Source organism: Mizuhopecten yessoensis, unplaced genomic scaffold, assembly GCF_002113885.1.
Source record: "Mizuhopecten yessoensis strain PY_sf001 unplaced genomic scaffold, ASM211388v2 scaffold10711, whole genome shotgun sequence".
Taxonomy (NCBI): domain Eukaryota; kingdom Metazoa; phylum Mollusca; class Bivalvia; order Pectinida; family Pectinidae; genus Mizuhopecten; species Mizuhopecten yessoensis.
The window spans coordinates 395,822-411,276 of NW_018408683.1; the positions used below are offsets into that span (position 1 = coordinate 395,822).

At 43.8% G+C, this 15,455-nt stretch overlaps 1 protein-coding gene across 1 annotated transcript in view; it reads left to right on the forward strand.

Annotated features, from left to right (window-relative positions):
• The window catches only part of LOC110461939 (MAM and LDL-receptor class A domain-containing protein 2-like), a 127,693-nt gene that overhangs the window by 90,425 nt on the left and 21,813 nt on the right, over positions 1–15,455 (forward strand). The window contains exons 117-122 of the mRNA XM_021515681.1: positions 227–348; positions 515–605; positions 1,390–1,530; positions 2,030–2,286; positions 3,317–3,548; positions 4,880–15,403. Of these exons, the coding sequence (XP_021371356.1) occupies positions 227–348; positions 515–605; positions 1,390–1,530; positions 2,030–2,286; positions 3,317–3,548; positions 4,880–15,403 (11,367 nt within the window). The remainder of the gene's footprint in view (positions 1–226; positions 349–514; positions 606–1,389; positions 1,531–2,029; positions 2,287–3,316; positions 3,549–4,879; positions 15,404–15,455) is intronic.

The window sequence follows — 15,455 nt, forward strand, 5'->3', positions numbered from 1 at the left end:
ACTTTTGACAAATAGAAATGAAAAAATGATTAAGCAAATTAAGAGGATGTTTCAGCAGATTTAGAAATGTTGGACATGGAACAGGAAAATAATAACAAGTATGATCTCTGATGATGTGTTAAAAAGATCAACCTTCCTGAATTCTGACAACCATCGATTATTTGATAAAGAATTACTTTTAGAACTGATGATTTGCTTTGTTAATACCTTATTTGTAAACATGTAGGTGGAAATATAGGAAATGCGGTGTGGACAAAGATTGGTTACCAGGGTAACTACTGGAAATTTGCATCCGTGTACCTGACTCCTGAAAATCTGCCTACACCATCACCACAAGCCAACATTCAGGTGAACCATTTATCATGATACAATATCAAATAATATCTAAAAGCACATTTCAGTACACTTTTAAATTTAATTTAAGTGCATATAACTTAAGGTCTCTGAATTTCCAGTTTAATTTGTGCAACATAATATGATATTTGTCTAAATGTTTTTTTGTTATCACTTTTAGGTTGTTATAGAAGGAGTTGTTGGAAAGGGTTACCTTGGAGACATCGCTATAGATGACATCTCAGTGAATGATGGCCCCTGTCCTCCTTCTAGTAAGATATATACACACCACTAACACACAAAGTCTAACAAGAATCTCCATCATAGGCAATGCTAATTGGGAGTAAATACTTTGCAAAGTCTCTGACACATAAATTGATACTTAAGATTACTCCCACTCTTGCAGGAAATATTGTACTTCTTGTCAAGTTGAACAATGATATATTTCCAACCCAGGAAAAGACCAGTCTTTTATTCCATGTCCAGTATGACACATTTGATTAAAGCCCAAGTAAGACCTTTGCACTCATCGTCAAATAAGACACCCTGGTTTTCCAGTAAGAAAGTTTTATTTCCTATTAAGTATATACCACCAAATTATCCTGTTAAGTAATGTCAACCTTCCAGTAAGACACAGTTTTGTTCCTGCCCCACTAAAACGCCTTTGTTAACCTTCCAGTAACCTTTCTAGCCAGCTGGACAATTTAGCTCGTCCTCAATTAACACACTCCCCCTCCAATAAGACATTTTTACCTGTCCTCTTGTAAAACTCTTTTACTTTTTACTTTTGTCAGTTTAACAGGCCCAGAACACTCAATGTCAGTGATGTTAATAGTTTTGTATTTACTGGTTACATATGTTTGTCAGTTTAACAGGCCCAGAACATTCAATGTCAGTGATGTAAATAGGTTTGTATTTACTGGTTACATACGTTTGTCAGTTTAACAGGCTCAGAACACTCAATGTCAGTGATTTTAATAGTTTTGTATTTACTGGTTACATATGTTTGAGATGTTTTGTAGATTAGATTTATACAAACACTTGTTACCGTTTCAGGTGTGTGTGATTTCCAGTCTTCCGACATATGCCAATATTCACAAGACACAACAGACAACTTTGATTGGGTGAGAAGATCAGGTGCGACAGAGTCTGTCAGGACGGGTCCACAGGCTGATCACACATATGGCACTAATGAAGGTTTGTACTCAGAAAAAATTGTGTAATTATATGGGGTTTTATTTTATAAAACATCTTAAATGATTGATAAAGAAATTAAATAGTAAACTTGAAGCTATCAAAGATCTCTTGCATTTGTGTTGATTCACTCTATCCCATAACTGTGCCATATAGTGGATGGCTGAATTGACATCGTCAACAATGACGCTTACTCATACATTTATAGAAATGATGAATGTCTGCAGGAATCCTGTTTTTCAGACCACAATGTCCATCCACTATGATACAAATTCAACGTAATGTCATAAATTATGTCACATTATTACTTTGTCCTGAAGATGGCAGACTGAAATATTGTTGACACAAGTGCATATTGTCAAACTGTTCTTGAGGTGTTGAATATCTTTATTCATCATTATACATATTTAAAAATTTTGGAATGAAAATCGGTGATTTAACCTTTTTAATTCAATTAATATCATGTGAATTTAATTGTTTGTCCTTTTGATTTTACACCTAGGTTACTACATGTACATGGAGTCATCTGCACCGCGTGTTCCTGGAGATAAGACAAGGTTGCTGAGTCCAACCTATCCTGCCACCACTGGTCAGTGTCTGACCTGGTACTACCACATGTATGGTACTGGCACAGGTACTCTGGACATCCGACTCTTCTCCCAGGGTCAGCTCAAACCAGCACTATGGAAAAGGGCTGGTAGCCTAGGAAATATGTGGAGAGTAGCCCAGACAACGATCAACAGTGACTCACCATTTCAGGTAATGAGTAGCTCAATCAATGCTCAATAGCAACTCACAAATTGGCTAACCTGTAGCTAGTAGCTCTAATCAATGGTGATACACTACTTTGGGTTACAGTTTATAAGAAGCTCAAAAAAACTCTATGATGGCTCGCTATTCTTTAATCTTTAGACTTGTAATAGTATAAACAACACTCATTAGTTACTATTCCAGGTTAAGATTTGCTCAAACAAAATTGAAAAGTGACTCATAATATATTTAAAGAATTACTCAAACAATACTCCAAAGTAACTCAGTATTCCAGGAAAGGTGTAACTCAAACAATACTCAGTAGTGACTCATTTTCAAGGTAGAGAGTATGTCACAGCACTCAATGGTTGCTGAAGAATTGCTCAGCCCACTAGTAATAGACGCCACTATTCCATCAAGATTAGCTCTAGCAACACTTAATGACTCACAATTCTAGATACAAAGGTAGTTCAGATAACATATCATAATTTATAGTGGTTCACATTAGACGAATTGTATTTGGGATTTCCTCTTCTTTAATATGAAACTTGGGCCCCTTTCGCATATCTGCTTCAACCAGTTGAAACGGTTGAACCTAGAAAGAAAATGACAGGTGCAGATCTGAACCGACGCTGACCTCAGGAAAAGGCATGTGTACTGTGAAGATTAATTGAGGGGTCCAGACATGCCTGACCGAAAGTAAAATGCTGACTGATGCTAGTTTGCATTATTTCTTTATAAAACAAGGTCAATTGCAATCCACATGTACATTTTAAGATAAGTTATATATTTTAGTGGATGCATGAAAGAAGTGCATAATATTCTTGATACATTGTTATTTATTCTCCGAAACTGCATTTTTTGCTCTGCCTATAGTTTGGTGGAAGTGCGTTTGTTTATCGTGGAATATTTCTACACCACCTGAACTGTTTCAACTGGGATACGCGAATGTACCTTTATTTTCAGTTCAACACTTGTAAAATTTGATCAAGTTTTGTGATTATATTGGTTTTAACATTTGATTTTCTGATTTAACCAGATTGTGTTTGAGGCAATAAGAAGACAGCAAAATGGAGATATTGCCATTGATGACATTTCCATAAGGAATGGACCCTGTGCCGGACCTGCAGATTGTGACTTTGAATCAAATCTCTGTGCGTGGAGCAATGAGCAAGGATCTGCTGATGATTTTGATTGGCTGAGGAACAAAGGCGACACAACAAGTACACAAACAGGACCGTCTGTAGATCATACCCTGGGTACCAGAGAAGGTACAGCTATACTATAGATCACATTGGATAACAATAGATACTACTAGTACTATTTATTATCCCCCGCTTTCACCGCAAAACGGGGGATATTAATTTAGGTTTGTCCGTCTGTCTGTCACGCTTCGTTTCTGTGCAAGAACAGCAACAAATGTTAACCGATTTTCTTCAAACTTGGTAACAGGGTTAAATGCCTTAAGGGCTTGGCCAAGTTTGATGACCACTTTTAGCAGACTTTATTCGCAGAGTTGTGCCCCTTGAATAATGAAAAACGTCATTATCTGCCGTTTCTGTGCAATAACTGAAACAAATAATAACCGATTTTCTTCAAACTTGATACCAGGGTTAAATGCCTTAAGGGCTCGTCCAAGTTGAGTGACCACTTTCAGCGAACTTTATTTAGCGGAGTTATGGCCCCCTTTAATAACAAAAAGTGTCATTATCTGCCATTTCTGTTCATTAACTTGCAAATATTATCTGATTGTCTTCAAACTTAGTAACGGGGTTAAATGTCTCAAGAGCTTGACCAAGTTCGATGACCACTTTCAACTCACTTTATTTGGCGTAGTTATGGCCCCATGATTAACCAAAAACATCATTATCTGCAGTTTCTGCTTAATAACTCTAGCAAATATTAGCCAAGTTCCTTCAAACTTGATAACAATGTTTGTGTTCCTCTGTCTTTCCATGCACCCATCTTGGGCATTCTTTGGTTTTCGTGTGATAATTGCTGTAGATATTGTGCAGATATTTCAACCAAATTCCGTATGCACATCCGACTCATGCTAAGTTTGTCAACAGAAGTGATTTGTGCATATTTACGGATAATTAATGATGTTAGTAAATTCTGATGGATTAAACGATTAATTTACACTGTAATACCTACATGTTCAAGAAAAAGTCAAACATCTGTATAACGCTATTTTTGTCTTCCAGTTTCAAGCTATACATATTATGTCTCAACAGCCTATACTCACATGTTTAAACATAATCTCAATAATGTTTACCTACAATATGTCCTGCAAGCGGATATATAAATTCCACAAATTTGCTTGTACTATCTCATTATGAAAAAACACTTGGAAAAAGGTTATTAAAGATCACACTGGATAAAAATAGATACTTCTATATATACTATTTTATTATGTAAAAAAAAACTTGGAACAGAAGGATGGTTGATTACATTTTGGCACAAACTATGAGTGATATTCCATGTTTTGACCAAAAGTGAAGCATTTGATCATTTTCACTTAAAAACTTCTTTATATCATAGCCCTATTTTTGAGATATATCCTTCATTCCTCAGATATAAATAGCAATATTTCATTTTGTAGGATGGTATGTGTACATGGAGGCCTCTGCACCCCAGAGGAATGGTGACAAGACTCGCCTTACTTCAAGTCTCCTTCGACCTACTAGAGCCTCATGTTTCTCTTTCTGGTACTTAATGCATGGCAAACAAATTGGGAATCTGAATTTGTACCTAGATGCCTCAACATTACACACCAAAATCTTCAGCGTTAGTGGAGACCAGGGCACCAGCTGGCTACAGGCCAAGATCAATGTGACCAGCTTACGCTACTTCTCCCTAATTCTGGAAGGCATTGTTGGAGCAGGCGTCAATGGGGATATTGCTCTGGACGACCTGCTGCTGACCAGTGGGGCCTGCCCCCCTGCTGCTGCCACCGCCCAACCTTTCCACTGTGGTAATCAACAAATTGCAGCCACAAAGGTGTGTGACTTTGTCACTGACTGCTCTGATGGCACAGATGAAAAGCTATGTGGAAATTGTACTTTTGAACATAATTTATGTGGCTGGACAGACAACAGCATGGGATCATATCGTTGGGAGGTTCAACAAAATGGGACTGAGACAGCCAACACGGGGCCATCTAGTGACCACACTCTTGGGTCTTCCAAGGGACACTATATATATGTGGATGCCAGCAATGGTAGACTGAACAGCAGGGCATACTTTATCAGCCCCACTCTACAGCGCTCAGCAGCTACCTGCCAGCTGTCCTTCTATTACCACATGTACGGCTCTGGCATCGGAACGCTGTCTGTTGATCTCAACCTCAACGGTCGCAGAACCATGTTATGGCAGACAAGAGGTGGCCAAGGCAACAAGTGGATTCAACATACTGTGAATATTGGCCACATCAACTCTCCTTTCCAGGTAGAGTTTGGAGCCACTAGACGGTTTTCTGTACTAGGAGATGTTGCCATTGACGATGTGTCTATGATAAATTGTGCTCTTCCCCCAGCTCAGGCAACTTGTGACCCTGTAACCCAGTTCCGTTGTACACGGGGAGCATGCGTAGACAAAAGTCAAGTTTGTGACTACACTGATGACTGTGGAGATGGTAGTGATGAATCATTGACTGCATGCAAGAACGTTACATCAAGGTGTTCCTTTGACTCTAATATATGCGATTGGAAGCAGGATAAACAGGACGTTTTTGACTGGACTATTCATCGGTCAAGACTCCCTATATCATCTGCAACCGGGCCAACATTTGACCACACCACTGGAACTGCGTCAGGTGGTTACATGTACATCAGAACATTCTACCCTCGTCGACCAAATGACAATGCTGTCCTGATGAGCCCTGTGTGGCACTCTAGTCCTAACTGTATCTTTACGTTCTACTTCAACATGAATGGCAGAAACATGGGGAGTCTCAATGTGTATCTCAGAGACAATTCTAATAACTTATCAAAGATTTGGTCAAGAAGTGGGAACCGTGGCAATATTTGGGAGAAGGCTGTGATTCACGTACAGGGTATGTCTGATCTCCAAGTACTTGTGGAGGGAGTAACAGGCAGGGGCAATTTTGGTGTAATTGGTATAGATGACGCTGTGTTTAGTTCAGGATGTCAAAAGTCCAGTCAAACCTTCCCTAATGGAGTCACCATCCCACCAACCATTCCCACCGTCAGTCCTTGTGGAGTTGGAATGTTCATGTGTACCAAGGACAAATCCTGCATCACCCAGGCAAAGGTATGTGACTTCAGCCAAGACTGTAGTGACGGGTCAGATGAGGGCTTCTGTGGGCCGTGTAACTTTGAAGCAGGCAGCTGTGGCTGGCTTGATATCAGCACAGGCAAATACAACTGGACCATCCATACTGGGGCAGGCAACTCACCATCAGGCACAGGCCCATCTGTCGATCACACTCTTAACACCAACCAGGGCCATTATGCATATGTAGAGGGAACCAGGGGTGTATTCTACTCAAAGGCGGTCCTGCAGAGTCCAGTCCTGCCCCGCACATCTGACTCATGTGAGATCCACTTTTGGTACTCTATGTACGGCTCCAGTGTTGGCACACTAATTGTGTCTGCTTTCGTCAATAACACGGAACGTGTGTTAACAACAATTCACGGCTCTCAGGGTATCGGCTGGCATCAGGGATCCACTTACCTAGGAAGAATGCTTGGTGCCACTAACAACGGCACTATGATAAAGTTTGAAGTTCTGCCTGCTCGTGGATTTTCTGCCTCAAACACTGCTGACATTGCTATTGATGACATCACTTTCGACAACTGCAAACCTAATGCTGTCCTACCCAACATCTCATGTTCTTTTGATAGTAATTTATGTGCCTGGACCCAAGCATTGGATGATGACTTTGACTGGAGCCGACAAAATGGTACCACCAGCAGTGTTGGTACTGGACCCAGTTCTGATCACACTTCAGGACATGGCTCATATATCTACATCGAAACATCCAGTCCCAGACGAAGAGGTCAAGTGGCCATCTTAGACAGCCCTGCTTTGCCCCCCACAGACAGCCAAGGTCACTGCCTGTCCTTCTGGTTCTACATGTTTGGTCCCACTATAGGAAGTCTGGACATCTACCTAACAACACAAACAAATCGCACTCTCTTCTGGTCACGGAATGGCACCCAAGGTGACCAGTGGCTACAGGCCCAGCGCCAGATCATCAGTCCTACAGATTACCACCTCTCTGTGTATGGCTACGTTGGCAACGGATTCACAGGGGACATTGCGCTTGATGATTTTGGTGTTACTGCAGGACCCTGCCCTCCCACTCGAGGTTGTAATTTTGAGAATGGGTTCTGTGGATGGACCCAGTTGGTTACAGACGAATTTGATTGGTCAATAGGAAGCAATGGAACAGCTTCCAGAGGTACTGGTCCTACTTTTGACCACACATTTGGATCCAACTCTGGACATTTTGCGTACATCGAAAGTTCAGCACCCAGGAGGCAGAATGATAGAGCAATCATAAAAAGCCCCCTATATAGTGGAACTAACAACCGATGTCTGCGTTTCTGGTACATCATGTACGGACAGAGTGTTGGCTCTCTCAATGTGTACACCCAGATAAACGGATCATTTCCCAGACAAGTGTGGACCAGAAATGGCAATCAAGGTAATATGTGGCGGCGAGGTACCGTTACTTTGGCTTCCAACCACCTTTCTTACAGTGTTTTAATCGAGGGAGTAAGAGGGTCCAGCTACACAGGTGACATAGCGATTGATGACCTGTACATCGCTGATGGAAGGTGTCCTACCACCGGCTTCTGTAACTTTGAACAAGACACATGTGGCTGGACGAATGCAGTCACGGTTGATAATTTTGATTGGCTGAGGGACAATGGTGGAACCCCAAGTAAGGCCACAGGTCCTCGTGTTGACCATACCACAGGCTCCTCAACTGGTCATTATATGTACATTGAAACCACCCACAGGGGCCCCCTACGACAGACTGCCTGGCTTGTTAGTGATATATTCACTCCTACCTCTGGTAGCAGTTGTTTAAAATTCTGGTACCACATGTTTGGATCTGGTATCGGCAGCTTGAATGTGTACACACAGAACACAGGAGCTAACACCAAGTCATTGACATGGTCACTATCTAACAACCAAGGAAACGTATGGAAGCAAGCTACTGTGGCTATACCGCCAATTAACCAGGAATTTAATATAATTTTTGAGGGAGTCTATAATGGAAGTTACCTTGGAGATATTGCCATTGATGATGTGGCTTATGTTGGATCGCCATGTAGTGCTTACATATCAACCACAGCTGCTGCACCCACTGTGTCTTCTTCACCATCTGCATACCCTAGTACACCACTTGACTGTAACTTTGAGCATGGCATCTGTAATTGGCAACAGGACGCGACAGACAATTTTAATTGGTCACTTCACAGAGGTTCTACAGCTTCTACCAGCACTGGGCCAACCACTGACCACACATTACGCAACACTAATGGACAGTATGTTTACATTGAGGTGTCGGGTAAACACAATAACGACAAGGCCAGACTGCTCAGCCCTATCCTAAACATTGGATCTCAAGGAATGTGTCTTAAATTCTGGTATAACATGTATGGTGCCAATGTTAATCGTCTCAACATATACACCAATTCCTCTGGGGTTGCCAGCTTGGTCTGGACAAGGTATGGTGACCAAGGATTGGACTGGAAGTATACCCAGGTTCACATAGAAAATACTGGCAGATCTGTGTTGGAGTTTGAAGGTGTAGCAGGAACTCGCTATGCTGGTGATATTGCCCTGGATGATATCACAGTCAACACTGGCCAGTGTCCACAAGATGGCACATGTGACTTTGAAAATGGACTTTGTGGCTATGTTCAGTCAGTGAGTGATGTGTTTGACTGGTCTCTAAAATCTGGGCGCACATCAAGTGCTAACACCGGTCCACAAACCGATCATACGTTTGGTACAAATGAAGGCCACTACATGTACATTGAATCTTCCCGACCCCGCCGTCCTGGTGACAAGGCACGTCTAGATACGCCTAAGTTCAGTAAAACCACGGCTTCCTGCTTCCAGTTCTGGTACAATATGAATGGCAGGACCACTGGTCGTCTCAATGTGTACCAGCGAGCAATTTCAACAACAAACCTTGGCCAACCAATCTGGAAGCGAAGTGGCCCACAGGGCCCTCACTGGTACCTGGCCCAGGTCACTGTTAGAAGCCAAACAGACTTCTTCCTGACATTTGAGGGAGTGGTAGGAAGCAGTTTCTACAGTGATATATCTATAGATGACATCACCATGACTACCGGATACTGTCCACCTCCAGGCTCTTGTGACTTTGAGACAGGATTTTGCACTTGGTTCAATAATCAGGTCAATGATACATTTGATTGGCAGAGGAACAAGGGACCAACAGGATCCTCAGGCACTGGACCTACAGTAGACCACACCCTCAACAGCAGGTATGGAACTTACATCTATATAGAGGCTTCCTCTCCCAGGCACTCTCGTGACAATGCCTACCTGATGTCTCAGATGTTCACTCCACAACAAAGGTGTATACAGTTCTATTACAATATGTATGGTAATTCTATGGGCACCCTCAACCTGTGGATTTGGCAGAACGGAGGACAAACATCCCGTAACTTGTGGACCATGGTGGGGAATCAAGGCAATGCCTGGAAACAAGTCCAGATACAAATAGCTGCTGCATCTTCCAGTTACAGACTGGTCTTTGAAGGAATTGTTGGTAATGGAGTGACCAGTGATATGGCCATTGATGATATAACCGTTGCACCTGGGTTGTGTTCGCAGATACCAACCCCAACTACAGTGGTTGCATGTGCATTCCACTGCAAGAACAATTCCAGTCAATGTATCAGCAGCGCTCAGGTGTGTGACTTTAACAATGACTGTAGTGATGGTAGTGATGAGTCTACTTGTGGTTATTCCTGCGACTTTGAGACAAACGGAGCCTGTAAATGGACTAATGGCACAACTGCCCAAACCAGTAGGTTTGCATGGAAGCGCCAGCATGCCCAGTCACTATCTAATAATGCTGGACCTACCAATGACCACACCACCCTGGGGCCAAATGGTTATTACTTGTATGTCGAACCTGTTGCCGGCCAGAGGTATAATCGTGCCAACCTACTCAGTCCTGTCCTGGGTCAGGCTGCCAGCACCTGCCAGCTGTCCTTCTGGTATCACATGTATGGCACTTCCATTGGATCACTTACAGTATACATGAGAGAGGGTAGCAGCACTTCCAGCACTCGACTATGGAATATTGCAGGTGACCATGGTAACAAGTGGAACCAGGCAATAGTACCTGTTGGCCGTGTAAGGAACAGCTTTTATCTGTACATTGCTGCTCAGCGCACATATAACACCATTGGCGATATTGCCATAGACGACATACAGTTCCAAGGTTGTTCTCTACCCTCTGTGACTAGCTCCTGCAATACCTTTAACCAGTTCCGGTGCACCCGTGGGTCATGTGTGAGCTCAAGTCGAGTTTGTGACTTCACTGATGACTGTGGGGACAACACTGATGAGACCAACTGCACAAGTTACAACAGGTGCGACTTTGAAAAGGGAATATGTGATTGGACACAACTTACTGATGATGATTTTGATTGGTCATTGCGAGCAGGATCAACACCTAGCTTGAAGACAGGGCCAGCAAAGGATCACACTTTAAACACAGCCAGTGGACACTATCTGTACATTGAGACATCACGTCCACGCACACAAGGACAGAAAGCCAGAATTGCCAGCAGATTCTTTACAGGCACTCCCACCACACCTTTCTGTGTGATGAGAATCTACTACTTCATGTACGGACAGACTGTTGACACTCTAGCTGTCTACAAGAGGTCTAAGGTTAATGGTCCTCTGACACCCCTTTTCAGTTACAAAGGCCAGGTCGGAGAGTTTTACGCTAGACGAGAAGTTGCCATCCAGGCAAATTCGCCATTCCAAATAGTCATTGAAGCCACAGTTGGAAGTTCCTACCTAAGTGACATTGCTATTGATGATGTATCATTCTCGAAGGAGTGTGTGCCGTTTAATGGGGCTGTGCCCACAGGTACACCAGGCAGCAGTGTAGGTACTACTGTCGGACCCTGCGGCTCTGGCCGCTGGCAGTGCACCAACAGGAAGTGTATCCTGACAAGTCAACGTTGTGACTTTGTAGACAGTTGTGGGGATGGATCAGATGAGGCTATGTGTGGGGCATGTACCTTTGAGGGTTCCACATGCGGCTGGTCAGACCTCAGCACAGGACGTTACATGTGGGAGCGGCACAACGGATCTACGTCATCACTCATATCCGGTCCATCAGTTGACCACACGTATGGGAGTTCTCGCATCGGCAATTACATGTTTATTGGCTCCTCTAAAGGATCCTCATATGGCAAAGCCGAACTTGCATCTCCAAACAGTTATGGAAACTTGGCTGACACCTGCCAGATCAGCTTCTACTATTACAAGACTGGTGCCACCACTGGCTCCATGAAGCTGTATCTTGTGCCCCCCACTGTGCTACCCAATGCTAACACAGGAAGACTTTTGTTGTGGTCTGTGTATGGTGACCATGGCTCTAAATGGAATTTGGCTTCTGTAGGAATAGGTCGTCGCACTCCAGGATATCGTTTGGTGTTTGAGTCTGTATATCAAAATTCTGGTGATATGGCTATTGATGACATCACTTTTGCCAGCTGTGCTCTTGGAGGAAATTCTACAGGTGGAGTATGTGCTTCCAATCAATTTGCATGCCAGCGTGGATCTTGTGTTGACCAATCATTGCTGTGTGACTTTAATGATGACTGTGGTGATGACTCAGATGAACAGCAATGTACAAAATATGTGCAACGATGCAACTTTGAAACTGACCTTTGTAATTGGTCACAAGATGATACTGATGACTTCCAGTGGACGTGGAAACAAGGAAAAACAGCCACAGCTAGAACTGGACCGACAAATGACCACACGTACGGTAATCCAACTGGACACTATTTCTTCATCGAAACTTCTTCTCCAAGAAGATTAGGTGACAAGGCCCGACTGAAAAGTGTTGTATTTTCACCTAACTCACAAAGTACATGCAGGATACGATTTTTCTATTACATGCATGGTGTAGATGTGAATACACTGAATGTGTATACAGAGGGCTTTGAGAGTGGACCACTTTCTCTGATCTGGAGTAAGAATGGATCCCAGCCAGATCAATGGATGAGGGCAGATATACCATTAACCAGTTCCTCAACCTTCCGCGTTGTCATCGAAGGTGTGCGAGGTAGCTCCTATCACGGTGACATTGCAATTGACGACGTGTCATTCACACCTAGCTGCCAGACCGTCCAGTATGCAACTCTGCCTTTCATACAGACAACAGCTGGCCCATGTGGGTCAGGTAAGAGACAATGCAACAATGGCCAATGTGTGCCCTGGGCAGCCTTCTGTGACTTTAAGCAGGACTGCTCAGATGGAAGCGATGAAGCAAGTTGCCCCTGGCTGTGCGACTTTGACACTGGAGATTTCTGCCACTGGACAAATGACCGTATGAATCGGTTCAATTGGACATTGGGGACAAACATGAACCCAACAGCATCTAGTAACCCAGGACCCAGTACTGACCACACCCGCGGGACCTCAGCAGGGTCATATGCTATAGCAGAGGCACCGCATAACACTCCTAACTCTGTTACAAGATTAGACAGCCCCCTTTACCATCAATCAGGGAAAACCTGTGTCTTTTCTATGTGGTTCCAAATCAATGGTGGAAATTTCCGCTCCTTCTCAGTTTTCCTCAGCTCTAGAGGAAAGGAGAGCCAACTTTGGTCGATGGACATGAGAGCACTAAAGGCCATGCCCAATGGTACCTGGACACAGATTCAAACAAAGCTGCCATTATGTGCCTCAGACTTCCAGATATTTTTAGAGGTACGGACATATGGCAGAAAGGCCGGCTACATTGCAGTAGATGACTTGCAATTCAAGGGTTGTTCCTACCCTGCCCCCACTGCCACCTGCTTACTAGGACAATTTACATGTGGATCCGGTCATTGTGTACCACAGAACTTGAAATGTGATTACCAACATGACTGTTGTGATGGCACGGACGAGTCAGCCCAGACTTGTGATGGATATGGACAGTGTGACTTTGAGTTAAATACTTGTAATTGGCAGCAGCTTACCAATGACCAGTTTGATTGGCAGCGACACAGAGGTAAAACGTCTTCCTTCTTGACTGGACCATCACAGGACCACACCACTGGGACCACCTCTGGGTATTACATGTACATTGAGAGTTCCTCTCCACAGAAGGCTGGTGACACTGCCAGACTCGGGTATTTCCTTCCTGTACCCACATCACCATGTGCTCTGCGCTTTTGGTACCACATGTATGGCCAGCAGGTTGGAGCACTGAATGTATACATGAACTCCATTGGTAGCAGAGGACTGGTGCTGCTGGACAACATAACGTCAGACCAGGGTAATGTTTGGAAGCGACACGAGGTCCCACTCAGCAGTACCACTCCTTACCAGGTGATTATTGAGGGTGTAATAGGATTGGGCTACCATGGTGATATTGCTATCGATGACATATCATTCACACCAGGATGTGGGGCCACACAGACTCTCCAACCCACCCCAAGTGTCAACCCTTGCCCCAACAACGGCTTTCAATGTGGTGACAATACATGCATTGACAGTGCCAAGGTGTGCAACTTCAAGATCGACTGCAGCGATGGCTCAGACGAAAATAAGTGTACATCCTCTTGTCAGTTTGAGCAAGGCATGTGCAAGTGGAAGGAGACATCACCAGACACATTTGACTGGACTCGCGGAAGTGGAGGCACAACTAATGCCATTAGGACCATGGCACCAAGCACTGATGCAAACTACCAGAACCAAAATGGATACTATGTGTTCATCAAGGATGGCACGAATGGACACCCTGTGGGAAAGACTGCTGAGCTGACGAGTCCCACATACGTGTCATCCAATGCCCAGTGTCTGATACAGTTCTCTTACTACATGAATGGTAATACCCCCGGCACGCTCTACCTCTACCTCATAGAGAATGGGTTGAGAGTGATACTATGGCACCAGACAAAAGCCCAGGGTGACCAATGGAACACAGTCACTGTCGGCGTAGGACGGCATGCAGCCTCCTTTAACTTCGTCTTTTCCAAGAAGACCCGTACATACAGTGGTGTGACAGCCATCGACAACATTAAGTTCCTCAACTGTAAGATGAAGCCACCAGTACTGACTTGTCCCAATAGCCAAACATCACACTTCTGGTGTCAGAACAAAGTATGTATATCTCGCAATAACCTGTGTGATCTCACTGACAACTGCGGCGACAAATCGGATGAACAAAACTGTAATAGTTATAAACAGTACAGCTTTGAATCAGGAGGCATTCGAGATCTGATCCAGGGCAGTAACAGTGTAGATGATGATTTTGATTGGCTAGTGTGGAATGGAAGCTCACCATCCATGTTCACAGGACCCCTCTGGGATCATACATTTGGCAACCAAAATGGTCACTACCTCTACATGGAGTCTTCCCACAGGAAGTTCAACCAAAAGACATGGTTACTGACAAAACCTTTCTACAGAACAAATGGACACCAATGTCAACTTCGTTTCTACTTCTACATGTACGGACAGTTTGTAAACCAGCTCAATGTACACTACAGAGTGTACAACTCCGGCCCTCCCACCAAAACCCTGTTCACCCGGTCAGGAAACCAGGGTGCCTACTGGCAGAGAGTGAACCTGAACATCAATGTCACACAAAGCTTCCAAATCATCTTTGAGGCGAAGGTTGGAGACACATTCCTGGGAGACATTGCTATTGATGACTTGTCATTTACTCCAGACTGTCAGTATGCGGGAGAGAACCTGCCTAATCCACCACAGACCCCAGGTGTCACCACCAACACACCTCCTGTGACTGTGCCCCACACCTGTAATGCAGCCACCCAGTTTAACTGCCACTCCGACGGTCAATGTATTGATAAGACCAGTGTTTGTGACTTCAAGGCCGACTGTAACGACACTTCTGATGAGGCAAACTGTGGTATGTATACATCTAGTAACCTTACTTTAATGACAAGTCTGATGCATATCTG